The sequence below is a fragment of the Sciurus carolinensis genome, chromosome 6 (genome assembly GCF_902686445.1).
Source record: "Sciurus carolinensis chromosome 6, mSciCar1.2, whole genome shotgun sequence".
Taxonomy (NCBI): domain Eukaryota; kingdom Metazoa; phylum Chordata; class Mammalia; order Rodentia; family Sciuridae; genus Sciurus; species Sciurus carolinensis.
The window spans coordinates 72540905-72557073 of NC_062218.1; the positions used below are offsets into that span (position 1 = coordinate 72540905).

Consider the following 16169-nt stretch of genomic DNA (forward strand, 5'->3'; position numbering starts at 1 on the left):
ATTCTAGCTAATTAGGAAGTCCTTGGTAGCTTTTTGAGAATATAAATGTGATGGGGGCAGAAGCCAAGTAGCACTGGGTCAAGGAGTGAGTTATTAGAGGCAAAAGTGGAGGTAGCATGGATGAATCACAACCAGATTTATCTAGGTAAGCTCAGTAGGTAAAGTGGTGAAAAAAAATATACATAATGATAGAAGAGGACTACTGCCCAGATGGGTTTCAATTTTTTATTTTTTTGACTATAATATTATAGCAAGAGTTTAAGTATGTCTGTATACTCTTGGTAAACTGAGACTACAGTAAAGAGGAAAGTAATAGTGATGGGTGGGGATATGTAGTGGCAGTATCTGATGTACAAGGCCTTAGAGAAGGCATGAGTGAGTTAAATCCAAAACACAAGAGAAACGGTTAGCCTCAAATAATTTCAGATGGTTGTATCTATAACTCATTGTAGTTACCAAGTGAGAAATCATTATTTTGAAGCTGAGCATAAATTCAAGAATCATCATAATCTTGTCATTATATCTTCCTTCATTTCTTCATGTTTTTCTAGTAGAATATAAGGAGTTTTTTTAGTGGAGATTTTTCCCCCCTTTGAATTGTTTTTCCTTATGCCTCAAATAGTACTTGACATCATTAAATAATTAAATAAGTGTTAGTTGAATGAACGACTCTGCTCTCCAGAATGAAGCAACCACTTTATTCTACCTGTATGTTATTTTTTACTAAATGTTTTAAAATCTCTTCATACTCCTTCCTATCTTCATGTCAGTCTCTAAATGCTGCTAGTTTAAAATCAATCTTTGGTTTCACTTCCTTTATGAGAACTTTCTAATAACTATAGTCAACACAGGTGTACCACTTTTTTTGGTAGTTCTGGTAAAGCTTGGCTCTTTGCTCCAATTATATGTAAAACAGACTTTATAAAAACATAGTGTGGTATATGCTTTCTAGAAACCACTGCTGAGGCCTTTTATTAGGGGTCACAAGTGCCTTTATCTTCAGATGACAGATTTTGCCATACAGTTACATTGCTGTATTCTAAATTCTAATTCATATTGACTGGTTGAGTTAGTGATGATTTTAATTTCTTTTATAAGTCCATAAATTATATTTGTCCACACATTAAATAATAAAAATTTCCATCCTGAATCTTTGCATATAGTTTTCTAATAATTTATAGGTAGAAAAATTAGTAGATGTGATATCTAACACTTTGAATAACATGTTGCAAGATTGCTTTAAGAATTATATGAAATAAAGTACCCCTCTCTTATTTGTCTTTTTTCATAACTAAATAAGCCTCAAATTGCTGTCCTTTGCAGAATGTCTATCAAGTATTAAATACCTAAAAACCAGCTAATGTTTATTATAAAGCAGTTTGATTGCTACATGGGAACCATTGTGTAGTCTATCATTTTGGTCCTGGAGTGAAAGCACATTACAGCAGAAGTTTGGGGAATCAAACATTCACCTAGCCTTTTAGCAGGATTCTCACTATCGGAGAACACAAAGGCAGTGATATTCTTTTGCTGATGATCAAACTGACTAGCAAAATCAGCTCACCTATCCTAATGTGACCTGCATTCCCAGACTCAGGCTCAGATGGTAGAATGGAAATAGTAGAGTCCTAGATAGGTCCTAGAACTAACGCTTCTTGAGATAGGCTCTAGAAAAAAAATAGCAATCCTTTTAAGATAACACACCCCACAATAAAAATAACTAAAATTACTCAGCATCATATTTTAAGCACAGGTTTTTATACATATTAATTCTTTTAATTAACAATTTAATGAGGTTGGCACTATTTTTCAAATCAAGAAACTTAGACCAAAGAGGTTAATTACTTACAGCCTTAAATTCATCTTGACTCTTCTTTCTTTTCTGTACTCTGTATCCAACCTGTCAGGAGCATCCTGCTAACTCTGCCTTCAAAACATATCTAGAATGTGACCAACACCAGAAACTGACTTCATTCCACTGTGTCCACCTTTGTCCCCTTATACCACACAAAAGACCGAGGGATCCATTTAAAATGTGAGTCAGATCATGTCACTCCTGCTTAACACTTGCAGATGTTCTACATTTCAGTCAGAGTGAAAGCCCAAGACCCTACAGTGGCATACAGGGCTCTACAGTGATGTCTCATTAGTTCTCTTAAACTCATCTCCTTCTACTATCCTTGTCTGAGACGTTCCATTCTTACTTGCTTTAGTGATGCTTGTTTTTTAAATGTCATACTCTTTCCTTCCTTAGGATATTGTCCCTAGTTTTTTCATTCTGCCCTAAATTTTCTTTCAAAAATCCAACTGCCTAATAACTCTTTTGTCTTTCAAGTTTTTGCTCAAAAATTAGCATCATAATGAGACTTATTTAGATACCTAGATATGTCACTGCAACTTATGCTACCTTATAAAGCACTTATCATCTTTCCCTGCTTAGAATATAAGTTCCATGAAGGTAGACACCTTTGATTTGTTCACTGTTGTATCTCAGAAACTAGAACAGAGCTGAGCACAGTGGCGCATGCCTGTAGTCCCACCATTTTCCCTGGCTGAGGCAGGAGGATTGCACATTTGAGACCAGCCTCTGTAATTTAGTGAGTCCTTGTCTCAAAAGATAAGACTGGGACATATCTCAGTAGTAAAGCACCCACTGGGTTCAGCCCAGTACCACAAAACAGATGAGCAAAAATTTAGAAAGTTGCCTGACAATCAGCAAACATTTATTGTATTGATTTATTAAATGGAGTTTTCCTAGCCCTTAAGTGACAAAGGCAAGATTTGCAATTGAAGTCTGGCTTCAGGTGCCTGCCATACCTAACGTGCAAAAACTTGTTTCAGTGGCTATCAGACTCTCACTAATCAGACTATCTTCTATGCTTTGGGAGGACTATATCAGATTTGTGACCTCCCTCTCCAGAACTGTAGAGAGTAGGCTGAGATATAGAACACCCAGAGAAACCTTCCATTCCATCTTCAACTGATTTTTCTAGGACTTGGAAAGCAAAGTTGTTTTTTGCCCCGTAGCGTCTTCTAAGATATTAGAATACTTTAGCATTTTGGGGGTTAGCATATCATACCTTACCTTAATTTTTTAAAAACATAAACAGATTATCTTGAAATCAGGTATTTAAATCCAAATATTAATATAGTATGTCTTAAAGACAAACATGACCCATTCTGCAGCTAATACTAAATAGTATATTACAACTGAAATAAAGATTGGTAAGTATAAATTTATATTACCAGGAAAGCAGTCATCATGATTTACCATTTTGTCCTTTTTATATTCTTAAGTACTTTTACACATAATTTGTATGGTTAAGAATAAAGAGATAATCTCAAAACAACTTTTTTCTCCCTCCACACACATTTTTTATTAGTACATTATAGTTATACATAATTGTGGGGTTCATTTTGACACATTCATAAATGCATTTAGCATAATTTGCTCCATTGTTATGTATATATATGAATATATCACAATGAATTCCAGTTTTATGTATAACTATAATACACCAATTAAAAAATAAATTAATAGAACAAAGACCAGCGGAGTAGAGGGAAGAGTTCGGGTGGGAGGAGGGAAAGGAAGAGAGTAGTATTAACAACTGAAATGAAATAAACCAAAACAACTTTTTTAGAAAATGTGATAGAAACTGAAGTTTAGCAATTTTTTGTTCTGTATTTTCTTGCTTATATAGGTTTATGTTCCTGAAATAGACAAGTCTTTTGAATGCAATTAATTGCTCTTTAGCTTTTTTATGTGTATTTGGAACATACCCATCTTATATTTGTAAGATTTCAGATACATTTCTACCAAATCCTGCTTATAATTACTGTGGTTCGTCTTGCACTTTAATCATAAAAATACAACACTGGTAGCAGATTTGAAATATATTGCTCCTGGGTTCTTCCAGCTTATGGTTCTTTCTTGTACTCATCTCATCAAATGCAATGCTTTTGAAAACTTTGAAGGCTTATAATTTTGTTGGAGAGTATGGTCTTCTTTGTTTCCATAAGTATAAGATAATTGTTGTGTTCAGGTTTATAAATACCAAATTAGATTGATTATTCCAGGGAATTAAATTTCTACATCAGCTATTTTCTTTTAATAACCTTTTCTATGCAAAGTACCTTCAGCATTTTTCTACTTAAAATTCATATTAAGTAAATTCTGTGCACAAAAATTTCAAGACTCACTTTCATTTATTGTTTAGCAAAACAGGATAATCCAGGTTATCACAAAATATTGCATGATAATGTCTTTCCTATAAAATTGCTAACTAGATGAGAACATCATATTTCCCTTTTTCCCCTTAGAAATAATATGGCTCACTCATTGATTCTTACATTGGAGAAAACTGTTAAAGTATATAATCATGTGAGGAATCACAGTCTGAGATTTTGGTCATAAAATCAATTCTACCATCACAGTGGAGTCGAGTGGAGCTCTTCCTTTAAATTCACCTTCCTATTTTAATAAATGTCTGCCAATCTTTTCTCTTTATCATTAAAAGCAGATAATTAAGAGTTCTGAATTTTTAACTTTCTTCCATGAAAGCTAATAAAAAGACAACAAAGGTGGCCTTTTATCCTTTTGCAAGAGATGCTGCAATACTTGGCAACATAGTAAAAAAATAAAAGAATGATGCAATAGAGTTGATTATTTCAGTATTGCATCATTCCCTAAGCCAGAGGTTGGCAAAGTTTTTTTGTAAAGGGCCAGATAGTAAATATTTTAGGTTTTGTGGACATTCAATCTGTCACAACTGCTAAACTGCCTTTGTAGTTGAAAGCAACCACATATAATATGTGAAAAATGAACACAGTTGTGTTCCAGTAAAACTTTCGGTACAAAACAGATGGTAAACTGGATTTATTTAGCATGCATGCCACAATTGGCCACCTCTGCTCTAGGTAATTCATGCTTCTATTTTCTTATTATTTTAGTATATTTTTTTAGCATACTTGGGAATAATTATTGAGTAATGATGAAATAAAGAATGATGAAATAATAGAATGTCTCAAAATACAGGAAAAAGAAGATCACAAAAATCCCAGAACACATGAACTCATAGTCTCTTTAAGACTGAAATTCATAAAATATCAATTCTTGCAAATATAAGAACTGGTTGAAAAAGGAACCAAAATACTAAAATTGAGTTCACTGGACCCCAATAGTAAAATTGAAGATTGATTTATTCTGGGAAGATCATGATTGAAGGCACTTTTTTCTTTAATTCTTAGTGTTATCTGGGCAATTTAGTGATCAATATCAGCTGTGTTATAATGAGATATATGCATTCCTAAAAATCACAACATTTTTCCAAATCAAGTGATAAAAACCACAGGGCTTGGAGGGTAGGAAAGTGAACGCTTACTTCATCAGTGACACATCAAAAGACAGGGTTCCTAATAAAAACATGGCATAACTTTAAATATCCTAAATGATTAAGAAAAATATAAATATTATTAATAAATATGACACTTTTGATTAAGAACTTGAAGTTTATGTGTGGAAGTGGCCTTTAGAAGTGTTGAAACATGAGAAAATTGTGAAGTGGTAGAATGAGAATTATCAGAAGTATAACGCCAGGTGTGGATAGATAGATGGTGTGACAGACATACCACACAGTTTTTCTTACTAGTACATAAGCAAAAAATAATTGCTTTACAATCAGACAGGCTACTAATTTACCAGTTATGTTGGGACAAATTCATGTTTTCAAAACACCATTTGCTATAAAATACAACAAACTGACTGTGGGTGTTGAAAATGGCTTATTTGTCTTCCATGAAACATGTTCTTAGACAATGGTATGGAAACATTTCTGGGAAAATTGTCCATTTTCTTGAAATATGATAAGGAAATCTTTCTGAGAACTTCTTTGGAAAACAAAGAATCCCTTATCTGTTATGTACATCTAGATTTTAGTATTAAAACACTTTCTCCGGTTTTTAATTGTTGATTTGGTATATTTTTTCCTCCTTTAGATTAAGGATTCATGAAATAATTTAAATATTTTTAAACTTCAGGATCAAGAACAAGTACTTAATGATACAGTGGATGGCAAGGAAATCTATAATACAATTCGTCGTAAAACAAAGGATGCCTTTTATAAAAATATTGTTAAGAAAGGTTACCTTCTGAAAAAGGGTAAGTGAATTTTTATAATAAAGATTTGATTTAGTATTTTGCTATTAATGCATTTGATAAAGGAATTGCAAATACTGGACATAAAACTTTAATTGTAATTTAGTAAGTTGACACTTGTTTAGAGCTTACATTTAAATATCCTTCAAACTGTGTATGTGTATGTTGTCTACATTTCCAACTTGGGATTTAGAAAACAAACCTACATATTGCCAAGTATGTTCTTAAATTCTCAGGTAGTTCCATTTTTTGCTCCCTGTCCCCAGGCCTTTTTTTTTTTTTTTTTTTTTTTTTCTTTTTTTGTAAAAAAACTACTTGTGTCACTTTGGCACACTCATGGTATTGAGGTTTTTATTTTTGACATTAAGGCGATTTGAGGAAATGAAGTGGGTAATGGAGTGGTGTTTTAGTGGAAGAATTTTTTTCCTTAAGACTGGAATAAAGTATTATGCCCAAGTAAGAATTTGAACATTTTATCACAATAAAATCTCTGAAGATATAGTTAAAATATCTTTGTCATTTGCTCTGTGATTCATTAAGATAAGCAGTAAGGCATTTTAAAAAAGAAGTTATAGAAACTTTCTGATATAATGGTATATTATTTAATTTTTGTAATAAAAATTGAAATGTTTTTAATTTTCATCATTCTGTATATGATTTTAAAATTCGTGTTTGGCTAAAGGAAAACAATTATTTTTTAACAGGCAAAGGAAAACGTTGGAAAAATTTATATTTTATCTTAGAGGGCAGTGATGCCCAACTTATTTATTTTGAAAGTGAAAAACGAGCTACAAAACCAAAAGGATTAATAGATCTCAGTGTTTGTTCTGTCTATGTTGTTCATGATAGTCTCTTTGGCAGGTAAGACTGTTTTCTGTTTTTCTTTTATAATTGTTTTATTAAAATTATGGATGCATTCACATCATTTTAAAGCACAAAAAAATGCTTTTAAGAACATAAAATCATCTAAAAATGTTAGACTTATTTTATAGAGTAATTTTTGTTTTCCTTATTTTAGAATAACCTGCATTTAAAATCATATTCCACTGTATTAGGTAAAAATCTTCGAAGTGATCAGTCTATAGCCTGTTTCTCTTTGCCTCTGCTAATAATCCTTCGAATGACTTGAGTCTTTTTATGTATCCCTGAATTTTGTCACTTTCTCTGTTACTTCAGTGCATCTGATTATACTAGGCACACTTAATTCTGCTAACTATAGGCATTTTCCCAAAGAACTCAATGTTAAAAAATAGTTGTAAAAAAAGGAAAATATTTCAGATTTGAATTTAAAATTTTTTCTTATATATTGATTTCAAGATTTTTGTTTTAAAATTAAATATAAATTTATAAGCTAAATCCCAATCATTACAAGACAAATCCAGTTTGTAATTATATTCAGATTTTTGCTTAAGAAAAATGGCTTTTACCTTTTGCCATTAGCTTTATCAGTACTTGATGCTAGAGTCTTTGTAGAGGTGCTCATCACTTCTACCTATTGAAGTATTTTATAAATTCATGTGACTTTCATACTAATTTTTCCTGAACACTCTGTAATATGTCATAAAAAGAAATGTTCCAAAAAACATAGGTTTTTCCCCTTTCTTAATAGGGGAATCTAGGGGATGGGACAGATGGCAGAGTAAGATCCCACAGTCGTCGTCTCTGCACCAAAACATCAATGTGTATAATTATTCACACACAGAAGTACCTTCACAAAAGCTAAGGAAAATAGGTGAAATGTTACAGCACCTCATTTTAGCATACATTGAAGGAGGCAGGAAAGAAAAAATTGCTCTTGTCATTCCTATCTCAAGTGCAGTGCAGAAAAGGGAGAGATGCCTCCTGCTAGGGGAGGGAAAAGGAATTAAGTGTAGACCTTAGACTTCGAACCCAGTACCAGGCAGATTCCCACCGGCTCCTCCTCTCAGACCATTGCCCACAGACAGAGCCTCTAAACCTACTTCAACACTAGGTGAAAACCCAAGACCTCAGTGGGATGGACCATGTTTCAGCCTGCATCATCACCAGTCACAGTGTGTAGCTAAAGTCTTTATCTAGGACTGCACTGGTCCTTGAAGCTGAGTCTCAGATGCCATCCAGCTTAACATCAGCCTTGGCAGCCAAGTGTCTGCTTTCACAGTCTTTTCCCCAACTTCCAGCAGCACAGCAGGCAGAACTACTTCAACCACTGGGGGCTAGGACAGAAGTAAGCACGGGAGTTTGCCTTAGAATTCAATGCTGGGCCTTCTACATCAAAACTCAACACCTGGCAGAACTCATCAGCCCCTATTCCCTGGCCAGTACCCAATCCTAGAGCTTCTGGACCTACCCTGGCATTAGGTGGAGACCTATTATCCTGGTGGGAAAACTTGTGTTCTGGTCCACAGCACCTCTAGTTGCCTGCAGTGGTCTCAGACTGAATAGATCATGGGGATTTGGTCTTGCCTTTTTGCAGCACTGGTCTTGGTGGCCTGCCCTACTTATCTTTTCCCCAGCCCTAGGAAGCACAATGTGGAGAGAGTCGTTGCATGGGGGAAGAAGAGAGAGGTGTAAGTCATTTCTTTGGAGCGTGGTTGGCAGAATCCCGTGGTGTCTGACCAGTGACTATGGACAAGACATCAGGACCTGGTCCTAGTTTGAGGCTTACAGACATGAGGACTTTTTATTCATCCCTCCAGTCCATGCTGAACAAAGTAACCAACTTGAATTTGTAACAAACTTGGGCTTGGGGCAATATCTAGTGTTGGAAATAGTGCATTGATCACAGGGTCAGAAAATATTGTTGTAGGGATTTCAGGTCAGTCAATGTACAGAGGAGCAAAAGTCCTTCGAGTCGAGCAAACTCCTCAGGACAAAAGGCGCTCTGTTTGAATGGCTTAGAAATGCTCTGCAACTCCTCTGTCCTTGAGGCCTGGACACATTATCTTATATAATAACCTTTGGTAGTAGTGGACTCTAAGAAGCAAGCAAGTTATGTGATCTGCACATGCGCAAAGCTAACTGCACTGTGTAACCTAGGTAACTTGATATGACCCTGGAATAGATAATAAATTGGACTGGCTTTCCCACGGGAAGCACTTCTTGCTCTTCGCCATCCTGTGTGCTTGCCTCTTTATTACTCTTCCCTAACCTTATAGCTGGGCCCCATTTAACCTTTACATATAGTAAACAGCTTACCTAGAATTTCTGGAAGTACAGACACAAATAAAATCATATTGTGAAAACCGGAGTAAATTTCTAGTCCTTCAGTTTGCAGCTACTGTCAGATATCAAAAAGCATCCATTGAAAGGGAACCATGACCTCACCTAGTGGAGAAAATGTACCAGAAATCAACCATTTAGCATCTATAACATGTATTAACTTTATAACACAAAATTCAAAATAATTGTTTTAAGGAAACTCAATGAAATTTAGGAAGGCACAGTAACAATTTAGTAATTTGCCAGTTTTTTTGGGGGGGTTGGATTGGGGTCGGGGAATGGTGGTGCTGGGGATTAAACCCAGGACCTTCTACCCCTGAGCTATACTATACCCCAGCCCCTATTGGAGAAATTTAATAGGCAGATTGAATTCATTTTTAAAAATCAAACAGATATCCTGTAGTTGAAAATACAATAAATTAAATGGAAGATGCAACAGAAGACACTAGTAGAATTGATCAAACAGAAGAAAGCAGCACTGAGCTCTCAGGCTATTTGAAAAATGCAGTCAGAGAAGGAAAAAAAAAGAAATGAAGAAAGCTCACAGAAACTATGGGACAGCATTAAAAGAGCAAGGATTTGGGTTATTGGGGTTCAAGAGGGATTTGAAAATGCCAGAGAGGTAAAAACATTTATGCAAAGCAAGAATAACAGATCTTCACAAACCTAGAGAAGTACACAAATATGGGGAAAAGGAAGGTCAGAGATCATAAATTTTAAACTCATTAATTCTATGCCAAGACATTATAATCAAACTCTCAGTTTAAGAGAGGATTCCGATAGCAACAAGAGAAAAAAAAATTATATATATATTATATATAAAATTTAATATATATATTATATATATATTATATATATATAAAACTATATATATATAATTATATATATTCCAAATTATATATAATGATATATCAGTTTGCTTGAAAGTTGACTTGTCAGCACAAATCACAGACCAAGGTGGAATGGGAAGAGATATTTATAGTGTTGAAGGAAAAAATAAAAAATTGCCAACTAGAATACTATACTCGGCAAAGCTGTCCTTCTGAAATGATAGACATTCCCAACTGAAAGCTAAGATAATTTATCACCACCAGAATAGTCCTGTAGGAAATACCAAAGGGAGTTCTTCAAACTGAAAAGAGATGCTGAATAAGAAGGAAATATCAGAATGTATAAAACTTTGTGGTACGATTAACCATACAAAGAATTTCAGAATGTGCTAATATGGCAAAAATGGTATATAAATCACGATGTCTTTAGTAGGAAGACTGAAAAACAAAACAGTTGAAAATAATAAGTACATTAGTATGTTCAGAGATAATATAAAGATGTGAAATGGGATATCAAAAATTCAAAATTAGAGGAGGAATAAAGTGCAAGAGTAGAATTTTTTTTACTATTTTTTATCTATGCGTTTGTTTTCCTAACTCTATGAAGTGATTGTCATTTAAAAAGTTTGTTATTATCAAAGGATATTTTATTGTAAGCCTCATAGTAGTCTTAAAGTAAAAACTTATAATGGACACATGAAAATTAATTAAGAACCAAACTAGGCAGCATCACTTACCCACAGAGGAAGACTACGAAAGAGAGAAAGAAAGTAACCCTTACAGTACTCTTGGTGGGATGTAAATTAATATAGCTGTTACAGAAATTCCTCAAAAATTTAAAATTAAACTATATGATTTGGCAGTCTCACAGCTGGGTATATAACCAAAGGAAATGAAATCAGTATGTTTAAGAGACATCAGTACTCCCATGTTTGTTACAGCATTATTCACAATAACTCAGGAACGGAAACAACCTAAGTTCCCATCATCTGGTGTATGGATAAAGAAAAATGTGATATATACACACAATGGAATATCATGCATTCCTGACAGAGGGAACAAGAGGGAATTATGTTAAAAGAAATAAGCTAGGCACAGAAAGAAAAATGGCACATGACCTCACTAATATGTGGAATCTTAAAAATGCTGATCTCAGTAGAAGCTGGTAGTATGATGGTAGTTTCCAGAGGCTGGGGAGGAGTGGGAGGAAAAGATGGTTTCAGAAAGGCCATTATCAGGTATGAAGTTTTACAGTTAGGAGAAAAAAGTTTCCTTGTGTTCTGTTGCATAGTAGGATAAGTATAGATCATATACAGGGTATTACAAAGCTAGAAGAAAGAATTTTCAATGTTTGCTCCTTCAAAAAGTCATCCATATTTGAGACAGATATGCTTATACTGATTTTAACATTAAACAGTAAATGTATACATTGAGATGGCCATATGGTATTCCATAAAAATGTATAATTTTGTGTCCATTAGAAAAAATATTATATGTAATCTTGGCCTTCAAATGTGGTTGGTTGGCTTCTTTTCTCTAGTTTTCCTCTGCCTGCCTTTCTTTTTGTGTGTTGTATTTTTCTTCAAAACCAATTTCCTACATAGCAAAGTGGCAAACTAGAAAGAGACAGGGTATGGGTAAACATTCATTTCCTTAACTGTTGAAAATATTGAGAATACAGGCACCTCAGAACCATTCTCAGAACTATAGAGGAATGAGATTACCCTGATAGAGGGAGGCCTTTTGGTGCCTAGCCCTGCTGCTGGAATTGGTCTACAAATAATAAGGCTGCTATATTTACTATATGTGTGTTGTAAAGTATTCAATATCAAGTAATGTATTTTAGCACTAACTATATTAGTGCTAAACAAGGATGAGATGTTGGGAGGCAACTGATTAGTGCTAAACAAGGATGAGATGTTGGGAGGCAACTGTACTAAGTACAGCCTGTCCCTGGATAAGTCCAAAGGATTAGTTCCACCCCCCCATCCCTTACCCTTCCCCCACCACCTTGGACACCAAAATCTACAGATGCTTAAGTCCTTTATATAAAATGGCATAGTAAGGCTGAGAATGTAGCTTATTGGTAGAAACTTGCCTTAGTATGCACAAGACTCTTGTTTTGATTCCCAGCACTGCAAAAATTCTCATAAAACCCCCAAACAAAAAGGTATAGTATTTGCGTAGAACCTAAATAAATCCTCCTGTGCATTTGAAATCATTTCTAGGTTACCTGTAATTCCTAATACAATATCAATGATATGTAATAAATAGTTGTTGAACTATTATTTAAGGAATAATGACAAGAAATCCTGTACTTTTTCAGTATAGTAACTACAGACATAATTTAGAAAAAGTAATTTTGGATATGTGTTTGAATCTGTGGGTTTGGAACCCATGGATATGGAGGGCTAGCTATACTAGGAAGTAGGTGATTTTAGAGATGGATATGAATTCTTTGGGATAGTTAAGCAGAGCTTCTCAACCAGTGTGCTATGAATCATTATAAGTACCCCTAGAGATTCTAGTAATTTTACAATGTTACTGTAATTAAAATAGTAAAAAAAGTTTTTACATTTTAAACCTGTAACACTTAAAATTATATGACTCCCTCTATAATCTATTAGATCATTATTTTATTAGGACAAAAGAATTGGTGCATAGCATTTGCAGACAGAAAGCACAGTGGCTATACTTCATTATTTACCGCTGATTTTCTCATTAAATCACTCAAATACTCTGAATATTATTTAATTAACTTTTTTGGGTCAGTCATTAGTGATATTTCCTTTTAGTGTTTGATGCATAAATTTGTTTTTACATTTTGTCTATTAATACAAGTTAATTTTTTCATTGTAAAATATGAGTTCTTGAAAGGAATATAACTAATTTAGGTATTTTTTCATTGTGAGAAAATTGTTTTTTGTTTTTTTTTTTTCTTTCTTTTTGAACCAGAGATTGAACTCAGAAGTGCTTGAACCTTTGAGCCACATCCCCAACCCTTTTTATTTTTTATCTTGAGACAGTTCTCACTAAGTTGCTTAGGGCCTCAATAAGTTACCGAGGCTGGCTTTGAACTTGAGATCCTCCTACCTTAGCCTCCCAGCTGCTGGGATTATAGGCATGCCCTGTCAAGCCCAGTTACAATCGACTTTAATGTACAGATACTTTCGAAACCACTATAAAAGACAATTTGGTGATAATGCTAGAAAGTCATTAGATGCACAGGATAAAACAGTAGCCTAATTAAAGATAATTCAACCCACTTACTAGGCCACATTTAATATATATACTAAACTTGGATTGTTAAACCCAGTAAATCCTTTTTCTTCTTTATCTTTTTTTTATTAAAATCTTTATTTTTATAGACTGCATTTTGACTCATTGTACACAAATGGGGTATAACTTTTCTATGGTTGTACACAATGTAGATTCACACCATTCATTTAATCATAAATATACATAGGGTAATACTGTTTCATTCTACTATCTTTCTGTCCCCTACTCCCTCCCACCCCATTTTCCTCTATACCATCCAAAGTTCCTTCATTCTTCTCTTCCTCCTGCCCCCCCCCCCCCCATTATATACTGTCATGCACTTATCAGAGAAAACATTTGGCCTTTGGTTTTTTGGGCTTGGCCTATTTCACTTAGCATGGTATTTTCCAACTTCATCCATTTACCAGCAAATGCCATAATTTTATTCTTTTTTATGGCCAAGTAATATTCCATTGTGTATATCTACCACAATTTCTTTATCATTCATCAATTGAAGGGCATCTAGGTTGGTTCCACAATCTAGCTATTGTGAATTGAGCTGCTATGAACATTGATGTGCCTGCATCACTGTAGTATGCTGATTTTAAGTCCCTTTGGGTATAAACCCAGGAGTGGGATACCTGGGTCAAATGGTGGGTCCATTCCAAGCTTTCTGAGGATTCTCCAAACTGCTTTCCAGAGTAGCTGCACTAATTTACAACTCCACCAACAATGTATGAATGTGCCTTTTTCCTCACATCCACGCCAACACTTATTATTGCGTGTGTTCTTGATAATAGTCATTCTAATTGAAGTTGGAAGAAATCTTAGGGTGGTTTTAATTTGCATTTTTCTAATTACTAGGGATGATGAGCACTTTTTTTTTAATTTTTATTTTTTTAGTTGTCAGTGGACCTTTATTTTCTTTATTTATATGTGGTGCTGAGAATTGAACCCAGTGCCTCACACATGCTAGGCAAGCACTGTACCACTGAGCCACAACCTCTGTCCCGATGAGCACTTTTTCATATATTTGTTGATCACCTGTATATCTCCTGTGAAGTGTCTGCCCAGTTCCTTAGCCCAGTTATTGATTGGGTTCTTTCTGTTTTGGGTGTAAAGTTTTTTAAGTTCTTTATAAACTTTGGAGATTAGTACTCTGATGTGTGTGTGGAAGATCTTCTCCCACTCTGTAGGCTCTCTTTCACATTATGGATTGTTTCCTGTGCTGAGAAAAAGCTTTTTAGTTTAAATCTATCCCATTTAGTAATTCTTGCATTGTTTCTTGCACTGTGAGGGTCTTGTTAAGGAAGTCTGGTCCTAAGCCAACGTGATGGAGATTCAGACCTACTTTTTCTTCTATTTGATGAAGGATCTCAGTCCTAATTCCTAGATCTTTGATCCATTTTGAGTTGAGTTTTGTAGAGGGTGAGAGATAGGGGTTTAATTTCATTTTACTGCATATGAATTTCCAGTTTTGCCAGCACCATTTGTTGAAGAGGTTATCTTTTTTCCATTGTATGTTTTTGGCACCTTTGTCTAATATGAGATAACTGTACTTATGTGGCTATGTCTCCCATGTCTTTTATCCTGTACCATTGGTCTACCTGTCTATTTTGGTGCCAATACCATGCTGTTTTTGTTACTATTGCTCTGTAGTAGAGTTTAAGGTCTGGATGCAGGTCTCCTGCATCATCTTCCTGCCCAGAATTGTTTTGGCTATTCTGGGTCTTTTGTTCTTCAGAGGAATTTCATGATTGTTTTTTCTATTTCCATGAGAAATGTCATTGGGATTTTAATTGGAATTGCGTTAAATCTGTATAGCACCTTTGGAAGTATGGCCAGGCCATTTGATGATATTAATTCTGCCTATCTCAGAACATGGGAGATCTTTCCATCTTCTAAGGTCTTCAATTTCTTTAATGTTCTGAGTTTTCATTGTAGAGATCTTTCACCTCTTTGGTTAGATTGATTCCCAAGTATTTTATTTTATTTTTTTGAGGCTATTGTGAACAGAGTTGTTTTCCTCATTTCCCTTTCAGATGTTTCATCACTTATGTATAAAAATGCTTTGGATTTGTGTGTGTTGATTTTATATTCTGCTATTTTGCTGAATTCATTTATGAGGTCTAGAAGTTTTCTGGTGGGGTTTTTTGGGTCCTCTAAATACAGAATCATGTCATCAGCAACTAGTGATAGCTTTGAGTTCCTCTTTTCCTATTCATATCCCTTTAATTTCTTTAGTCTAATTACTCTGCTAGTATTTCAAGGACGATGTTGAATAGAAGTGGTGAAAGAGGGTATCCCTTTCTTGTTCCAGTTTTTAAAGAGAATGCTTTCAGTTTTTCTCCATTAAGAATGATGTTGTCTGTGGGCTTAGCATAAATAGCCTTTACAATGTTGAGGTATATTCCTACTGTCCCTATTTTTTCTAGTGTTTTGAGCATGGAAGGGTGTGGTATTTTGTTGAATGTTTTCTCTGCGAATCTTTTTCTTCTTAACCCTAAATATTTTATTTGTATAAGCATTTCTAAATAAGTCAGTGATGCCAAAACACATTATTCTGGCCCAATACCACTAAATACCTCCTTGTGGGAAAAAAAGTTGAAATGTAAACTCCAAATGAGAAAGTTTCTTCTCTCCCACCCCACCTCTTCTTCTTTTCTCATAGATATGTTCCTACAGTACCATGTTAAACTTGTGAGGCTTGTTATGAGATCATT

The 16169-nt window shown here is 34.5% G+C and overlaps 1 protein-coding gene across 1 annotated transcript in view; it reads left to right on the forward strand.

Annotated features, from left to right (window-relative positions):
• Window positions 1–16169, forward strand: part of Rasa1 (RAS p21 protein activator 1) — a 107662-nt gene that overhangs the window by 68867 nt on the left and 22626 nt on the right. Inside the window, exons 10-11 of the mRNA XM_047555874.1 lie at window positions 6040–6160; window positions 6862–7018. Of these exons, the coding sequence (XP_047411830.1) occupies window positions 6040–6160; window positions 6862–7018 (278 nt within the window). The remainder of the gene's footprint in view (window positions 1–6039; window positions 6161–6861; window positions 7019–16169) is intronic.